The 9,075-nt window shown below is 34.3% G+C and overlaps 1 protein-coding gene across 5 annotated transcripts in view; it reads right to left on the bottom strand.

The window, feature by feature from the left end:
• Nucleotides 1-1,989: 1,989 nt before the first annotated feature.
• Nucleotides 1,990-9,075, bottom strand: part of LOC107037162 (retinol dehydrogenase 10) — a 31,479-nt gene continuing 24,393 nt past the window's right edge. For 2 of the 5 annotated variants that reach the window (XM_015255553.1, XM_015255552.1), the window contains exons 2-7: nt 6,943-7,139; nt 4,428-4,790; nt 4,196-4,310; nt 2,441-2,525; nt 2,245-2,355; nt 1,990-2,142 (exon numbers count right to left, since the gene is read on the bottom strand). In XM_015255553.1, the coding sequence (XP_015111039.1) occupies nt 2,070-2,142; nt 2,245-2,355; nt 2,441-2,525; nt 4,196-4,310; nt 4,428-4,790; nt 6,943-7,137 (942 nt within the window). In that variant the 5' untranslated portion in view covers nt 7,138-7,139 and the 3' untranslated portion in view covers nt 1,990-2,069. Of the gene's footprint in view, nt 2,143-2,244; nt 2,356-2,440; nt 2,526-4,195; nt 4,311-4,427; nt 4,791-5,831; nt 5,903-6,942; nt 7,140-7,503; nt 7,746-8,127; nt 8,147-9,075 lie in introns of those variants that run through there. The other 3 variants (XM_015255555.1, XM_015255554.1, XM_015255556.1) reach the window with 3 other exon arrangements.

Genomic DNA, 9,075 nt, shown 5'->3' with positions numbered 1-9,075 from the left:
TTGAATACCAAGAGATTGAAAAATGTATCTGATTTACGGTGACAAATGGCGGCCTGTCACCCAATAACATGCAGGGGGAAGACTGATTTCATAAATCTTTTCCCACATTGCACAGAGACATTTATTACGGAAAAGGCTTTTTGAAAAAAGTTGTAATATTTTGCATCTATATTATTCCCGGGGCTATTCTACTCGGTCAACCTTAGATGTTTTTTAAGGCATAAATTACTTGGAAAGCGGGATGCTATATGCTATCCATTGACTTTCCGGACCTCTATATGAGAGAAATAATTGAATAATTATCAATGCACAAATTAGAAAATTCGGAATAGCCCAGGGGATAATATAGATGTTTAAAATACCGGTCGAAAAAATGTCTTTGATTGTTGTAATATTTTGAAGAATTTTGTAATCATACTTTTATCACATGAAAATGGCAGATGACTATATACCACTGTTTTGGAAATTGAGATACCTAGCTGTCGCTTCCCACGAGGGTTAGTGTTTTGTTATCCACCATGGAAAAAGACAGCTAATAGATAACTTGCCACAGCAAATCAGATATTTGTAATTTCCATTTTTTTCAACTCATTCTGAATCTCAATTAAAAGCGGTCTTTGAAAAAATTTAGAATTAAAAAAAATTTTTTTTATCATTCTATCACAATTTTTGGAAATTTCTATATCATATACCACTCAATTGACAATTTTGGATTACGAAAGATAAAAAAAAAATCAGGTAACATTCGAAAGTACACATGGGCCTTAAATATTTTTTTTCCAAATTGACCTGAATATTTCCAGGGGGTTTCGAGCTATCAAACCGCCCTTTGGCATACGTAGCATTACCTTCAGTTTGACGGGGTTTATACGAGAAAACGTTTTTTTTTCAATCGTTAATTACGCAAAAAGATAATTTAGTAAAAGTCTAAAATTTTTGCCAAAAATTTATCAATAAAATGAAAGGAATTTTGGTGCCAATTAGAGGGTGTCTTTTGCCGTAGTTCTGCGGTTATTATTTTTTTCGGTGAGACAAGTATTGAACATGACCAGAAATCGCTAATATTCATACAATTATCTCCCGAATGAGTGAATATTCAATTAAATAATTAAAAATGAGTCAATTCAATTAAATTCTCGATTACAAAAAATGAAAGCTCTTCGAAAAATGTATTTTAATTGTATAATTAGAGAAATAATAATTTTTCACTCAAAAAATCATACTTAAGATGAATAATAGAAGATGTAATGAGTCTAACCTCTACCATTTGCTAATATTTGATTGAATATTCACTTATATTTTGGCGATAATGGCCTGAATAATAGCGATTTTCGATCATTGACAATACTTGTCTCAGTGAAAAAATTAATAACCGCCGAACGGCGAAAGACAGACTCTAATTGGCGCCAAAATGCTCATCATTTTATTAACAATTTTTGGTGAAAATTTCAGATTTTAAAACAATTAGCTTTTTGAGTAATTAACAATTGAAAAAAAAAAACGTTTTCTCGTATAAACCCCGTCAGACTGAAGACATTGATATGTTTGCCATCTCATTTTGAAAGGTTTTTCATGTTCTTTGAGTGTGCCAAAGGGCGATTCGATAGCTTGAAACTGGACAGAGATATTGGGGCCGATTTGGAAAAAAAAATTGTTGGGAAAAAACTATCAACTTTCAAAAAATCATAACTCCCTCAACTATCCATATTTTTCAATTGTTCTCTGTTCAAAATTTTTGTCTAATCGCCATCTTTTTAGAAAAAAATTGAGAGGGAATCCCCAACATCCACTTTTTTGTCCGGTCGATTTCGCGTGGATCGGCTTATAATTATGCCATGTATTATTTAATGACCGCAAGGTCACCAATTCTTGATTCATTGTGATACACATTGCAGTTATAACAATGGAGTAAAATATTAGGAAATAAATAATTCGTAAAAATTCACAGGACTGTCGTTCTCCGTTCCTTTTTCTGCACAAAACCCACTATTTCGATGAAATAATTCTTTTTAATATGACAATGAGTGAGAGATTTACAATTCAATGAAATAACAATAGAAAAGTACTTTTTAGAAGAGATCGTCACATCCTTGCGTGTACAGCCATCGCGTGATGTGCGTTATGGCCCCATGAATTGCGCAGCTATAAAAAAAAATAATAATGATGTTAATGTTAATAATGTTAATAAAAGAAACGAAATTTCCAAAATTTCGTATTTATTCATTCATCCATCCGTTTACATACCTAATTCGATACAATACTGTGGACCACCAACTAACTAATAAACAACACTGGTCTCTTCGCACTGCCTGCACCACGTCATTGGCAACTTGTTCTTCACTATGCGTCAATAACCTGTGATGAATGAAAGAAAAGAGGCAATTTGTGAAAATAAAAAAAAATATGGCGAAATATGAGGTGAGTTATGGGCTATTGTTACCTCGGGTCTGCCTTCGGCGCAACCGTGATAAAATTTATCTGCCCGCTGCGACCGCTAAACTGCTGACCTAGACTCTCCATCAGTCCTGAAACAAAAAAAAAAGGTAGAAATGTGACACAATATCATGCAATGAAAAAACTTGTCTGCAACCTGTAAGAAAGATATTTCTTCGAATGTCAAGGGTATGAAACAGCGATCGGTCGAAAATCATTACATTTGTAATATTTCTGTAATATTATTAGAATTTGCACCTTTCTATTACTATGGTTTTTTTTATCTCAATTAAAATTTGCAAATAATAAAATAATTCATAATTTCAATTTTCCATCAACTATTGAGTAAATACTTCTAAATTTAATAAAACGATTTTTCGAGTAAACATGTAATGGTCAAACTTCTGACACGATTACTGGTTGATAGATTTTGTCGGAATTTGAATATTCTGTTGATGATTAAATTGGTAATTGAAAATTGTTGGGTAATATTATCACTTAACATAAGCCAAATTTAACTTATTTTGAAATTGATGATTGTTCCGATTCATGGTATGAAATCAATTATATTGAGATACTGAATAGTTAAAATAAACTCTAATGCGAAAAAACTCAGACAATAAGAAAGGAGTGGGAAATTACTCTTTGCATTGTATTTAGTGGAGTTATTATTGCTAATAAATTAACGATATGCTTCCGAATGTTTAACATAATTTCCTTCTATCATATATAATTCATTGTTTATTTCATTTTATTAAATTGAATAAATTTCTTGTTACCTATTTTATCAGATTGCCAACTTATTCGAATGCTATCAGCATCATTATTCTTATTATCCCTTTTCTTCTATACAACCGATTGTCTTTTTTACAGTTCTATCTCTCCCCTCCGCCCTTCGATAAAATGCTAATAGAAAAATTTTATGTACACGTACTTAAATGAATTTGAAACATCACATTTGAAGAAACCATCAGAAAGCTCACTTTTACGGAAATTCATGAACATTTCAAAATTTTCAACAATCATAAAAATCAAATCAACCAATATAGCTATCGTAATCATCTTTAAGATTCGACTTAATGGCATTAAAACCAACATTTTAAGCTATAATTGAATTCATTTGAAGCATGATATTCAAAGATATCCCCGGAGTTCTGATTGTCAAAAGGTACAAAATTTTTGAAAATTTTCGAATAAATCAAATTAACGATTATTGCGATCGCCTTCATCTTCGAACTCGTTCAAAGGGACACCCAAACAAATTTTTTAAGCCATCATTCAATCAATTCAGAACATTTTTTTTAGTTATCGTGGGGCAACCGATTTGCAAAAAAAATAAAAAATAAAAAAAACTGATGGATGAATTAAATTTTAATTAATAGCGATCGATAGGGCTCAACAATACCTACATCTGAAAAAAAGAAAGATTCAATTCCATCCATTCATTAGCGAATAGACATACATACATACATACGCACGGACACGGTCTAAAAATTACATTTTCGAACTTTTTGGATCATAATGGGTCGATATAACCCAAAACTTAAATTTGAATGATTACAATACTTTCATTCTAAAACAAAGATAACAATGATGCCAATTTAAAAAAAAAAAAGAAAAAAATTGTGCATTCCTGAATAATAACATCATGATAGTGACCATAATGAGTATGTTTCTCTGGCCTTGTGGCCGTCATTATGATAGTGAACTCAAATGTTATCATTAAGCCTTCATTCATTTAATTATACAGTTGTAACTTCACCTGCAATAGCAGCACGAGTACCTCTGTAAGCATCCTCAGTAGAAGTAGTCGGTGTAATTCCAACAACATGAGCTCTTTCTTGATGCAGCATAAAAGGCAGAAATGCCACAACAGTCTGAATGAAAGCAAAAAAAAAATTATCCAAAAATAAAACAAATTTATCTGCAAATCTACAACGCATTTTCCGCGTCTTCTGGGTATCATCATAGAGTTTACAATTGAGTTCACTCACCCAGTAGTGACTCATCAAGGTCGTGCTGACAGTATCAAAGATGTCCAGTCCAGGATTCCCGACGCACGTTATGAGTGCATCGACTCTACCAATCTCACTCCTGACTCGCTTAGCAACTTCTCTTATCGCATTTCTATTTCCCAGGTCGCACTCGTGTGCCCATACCCTTTTACCCAGAACATCAGTGGCATCCTGTTTCCTGTGAGTTGGCCCAACGCCCTCGATCACTGGGTACCGGGATACAAGTTCGTCGGCTGTTTTTCTCACAGACTCGAGGTCACTGTCTACGCATACAATGGTACAACCAACCCGAGCGAATGCCTCGGCGAGACATTTACCCAGAGACGATGTTACACCTGTTATCTAGAAACATAAACGTTTCTTTCATCAGTTTTTAGTACTCCGAATGTACGATAATAACTAGATGGTGGAGGAGCACAATCGTTGCAGAATTTATTAACATACGCACTGAGATGAATTTATATAGAATTTTACTCCAAATTCTAGTAAACATAAAACGTCATGACCTTGGATGAGTTTTCATCAAAACCCTATGGAAGTGAAAAGAAAACTATAAGTTTATTAAAAACTACAATATTTTATCTGAGAAAATAGTTTTTTGAAAATAATTAAAAAAGGATTTTTTTGGGCCAAACATGCTGACAGTGCGCCGGAATGAAAAATTTTTGTCGCAAAATAGTATATAATACTTTTCCCACGAGTATCGAACGATATTTTTCATCCCAATGGGTGGAAAAGGGACGTTTTAGGCATGCCAAGCGTTTTTGTGGATAACGATTTTGGATTAATTCAATTATTAGTTCATACTGAAATTTGCGGGACGATTTATCTATTTTGGCCTTTCTTCTCATTTTGATCAGAACCATCAATTCAGAATAAAAATCATTAAATTAATTTTTCTGTTTTTTATTCTTTTTGTTGCGTCGATCGAGTTCCCTCTGCTTCGATTTTCTTTTCTTTTGTATAACTACAAATCTTTTCTAAACAATAAACTGAAAAAATCGGTATTATTCAAACAGTGATCTTTTCATTTCAAATCCTGACTTCATTATTATTATTGTCATTATCGTCTGTATACAGCAATAAAGAATACATTCGCCAAATCCTCCCACCTCGTATTCTGCACTGATAGAAAAGGTGGAACGATTCAGTTGCACTAAACGAGGCTTCTTAACTGTTACCGCGATTCGTTAATAGTTAACGAATCGTGGTAATAGTTAAAAAGTCTCGTTTGGTTCGACTAAACCGTTCTATCAGTGTGTGAACTCAAATCTCGAAGGCCGTATTTCTTATAGATGTTTTTTCCGTTTTGTTTCAATCTGTATCGATTCGAAAATTATCCCTCAACTCATAGAAACTGATTGAAATCAATTGTTTGCTTACATTTTGTATCCAGATCCTCATGAAGTGTAACCGAATCCAACCGGCTGTGCACTACATAAGGCTCGATAAACAGATTAGTCGATCGAACACTCCGGATAAATGTAATTTTAGAAATTTATTGCACTCTGTATAATGTATATAAATATTGTAATTCGTGCAGAAATAACTGCACTTTGGGAGGAAAACAATGAAAATGGACTTCGATGCCTTTGAATATTTATTCGTTCGAAATTATGCCGCAGGGATGCTCCAAAACTTGTGCCACCGCGGTATTTGTAAAAAAAAGAGAAATTCATTTCTGACTAATAAAAAATATATAGTTTCGTAAAAAAAATATGTATACAATATACATATAGTATATATGGGGTATTTCATGTGAATTCACCCAGGTTAAAACCCTCACCATCGCCAATCATATTGCCGATTTTTCATGTGGTTGTATATAGAAAAATATGACTTCTCAAATTTTTTCCGATTTTTTGAGGCATCCTGTGGACAGCCATGTTTTTTTGCAAGTTTTATTTTCAAATGCCTGTTACTTCCGTAAAAATCAACCGATTTGAGTTTTTTTTTACAAAATGTGCGTCTTCGAACACACTTTCCATATAAAAATATGCAAATTTTTTTCAATTCGTTCTTCCATCGATTTCCTCAGAAAAACCTCAAAAAACTTCAAAAAACGAGTCCTTTTCAAAGTTGGACCCTTTTTATATTTTTCAAAAAATTTCAGTGAATATATTGGACCAAAATAAAATTTTTTTCACTCATATAATGGGAATAAACTTCTCAATTACTAGAACCGGGCGCGCGCTTCGCGCCTCTTGTTTTCCATGGGTGCCGCAATAGTAAAACCTTATCGTTTCTCACTTTAAAGAAAAAAAAAAAAGACATGTGAAAAAAAACATTACATGTGAAAGATCATACAGGTGTCCATTCGGAAATCAAATTGGTCGACATGAAGAGAATAAAAAAAATTTAAAAAACGTATTCTATCAAGGTACAGCAAGCTGTCACATCCTTTATACTAGCAATTTGGTTAAAATTGCCTTGCGACTACCCATCGAATCGCAATCAATTTCTAATGGTATTAGCGAAAGAGGAAATCCTTTACCAAAACAACATCTCCAGTTAAATTCCGCGGAGGTTTCGGCAGGATTGTCTTGATAATTCCTAAGAGTGCTAATGCTGCTGAGAAGACTGCTCCCAGCAAAAACTCAGCGAACCCAGCGAATAAATAGAGCCATGCTGTCGATGAAGGTCCTCTAAGTCTTGAATTGATGAACAGATCCTCACGTAATGGTACCATAACTGTAAAAAAAGTAATTTGCCAAAGACACATAAAGAGACAATTTATGACAGAATGAAATACATCTCATAATATAAAAAACATGATAACTGACACATTATATGACTTCGGAATTGTAATTAATGACCCTTCATCGGATGGGTTGAATAGAGAATACACTTTTTTCAATCCATTATAAAATTCTGATTGTCTCGGAAAGATGCGATTAACGATCTTGTAATGAAGTATTTGCATATCTCAACAATGTAAGCGATTGGAAGCATTTAATGCGAAGTTCTTAAATGTAGGAAGGTCAGAATGTCGGAGGATTCTACGTGAAAGATAATTCTGGACGTAGGTTTTTCATATTTATTCTTCATTACTTACATAAATCTCATCACCGTGATGAGCTTAATGAATGCGACAATTTGTCTATCAATTTATTTGTTCATTGATTTGCTTTTATTTGAGAGAAGGGAAACGTAAACTCCCCTGTTGGGTAACAAATCTTTTCTGACAATGTGCCCGTCAAAAATAAAGTGTTAACCCTCGAGTCGCACCTCTCCACCAAACATATCTGATGGTCGCGTGATGAGAGCTGCGCCGTTCCGTGTATTTTACCAGTTTGAGAAAAAAAAAGTTCAAAAAAATTATGTATTTATGATTAAACGAGTAACTTTGAACTTCCAACCTCGAACTTCGATGCGAAAATTTGACATTTAGAGGTTAGACACAGAGATTTTGACCTAGTCAAATTTTTAAGGAATTTTAATTTTTGATCGATGCAAAGATGCACAGAACAAAAATTGTTTAAATGTTTGACATGGTGGAAAGTAGGAGTTGCAATTTTTTCAGATTTTTTCTCAACAACATTTCAGCGTAAAAAATAAAAATCGAGAACGAACGGCGCTCGTGCCATGACGCGAGCGATCGAGGGTTAATTGTAAAAATTTAGGAAAAACTCAGAAACGGATCTTCAAGAATAGACAGTTGTGGTATTTTCTGCCATACCTGAAGATCTTTTTTGACTTCATTCACATGTTTTCGAGTTTTTACATGGGTAGAAGATGCTCCCTGCATGGGACGGGTTCTTCATTAAGGTCATTTTTCAATTGCTCAACCTTTGGATTTAAATATAAGTACGGCTCTTCTGAAAAAGGTATACCCAAAAAAAGTCGGCCTGAATCGAATTGAAAAATCGGTCTATATCATTTTGGACTGAATCATGCCAGGAATCGACTCATTTTAGTCGGATCGATGGCGTGAAAGAAGTCTGACTCGGAGAGATACAAGCCGGCAAGTCGGTCTGATTCAAATCGATTTTTCGAATTGATTCAGGTCGATTTTTTGGCTTGATGCAAGTCGATTTTTCGACTTGATTCAAGTCGATTTTTCAGCTTGATTCAAGTCGATTTTTCGGCTTGAGCCAAGTCGATTCTTCGGCTTGATTCAAGTCGATTTTTCGGTTTGATCCCGAGTCGAATAATTGGACCTGACAAATTCTACTTAGGTCTTTCCATTCAGAACTGGATAGGTCTTGGGAAGCCTCTTCCCAAGTGCTTCCGAGACCTTTCTACCTCTGGTTATGTCCCATTTCAGCACTTCTTAGGTGTAAGCAGGACTTGTATTCAGACTTTCCAAATCCTTGCCGGTCCCCGTAATTCTATGGCCCTATATTAAATCTGCGTTCATATCCCTGTTTACTCATGCGTTATTGAAATAAAAAATGCAATTATTGTTTTTTTTTTAATCTCGAAAATCGACATTTCACGAGAGGGTGGAGGGGAGATGCATGTATGTGGAGGCTTGACATTTTTACTCAACAAGGGGAGAAGGTTGCAGAATCTATCCTAGCCACTCTTGTCCCTCCGCTTGCATGCATTATCCAAATAGAAAATGAAAGTGTTAACAAATCTGACCCGTGTTCCAAGTAAAAACCGAAAATCTGACCCTGTGGCC

This window comes from Diachasma alloeum, unplaced genomic scaffold (assembly GCF_001412515.2).
Source record: "Diachasma alloeum isolate Michigan unplaced genomic scaffold, Dall2.0 Dall_scaffold_00214, whole genome shotgun sequence".
Classification (NCBI taxonomy): Eukaryota; Metazoa; Arthropoda; class Insecta; order Hymenoptera; family Braconidae; genus Diachasma; species Diachasma alloeum.
This window is presented reverse-complemented; position numbering and strand designations above follow the sequence as displayed.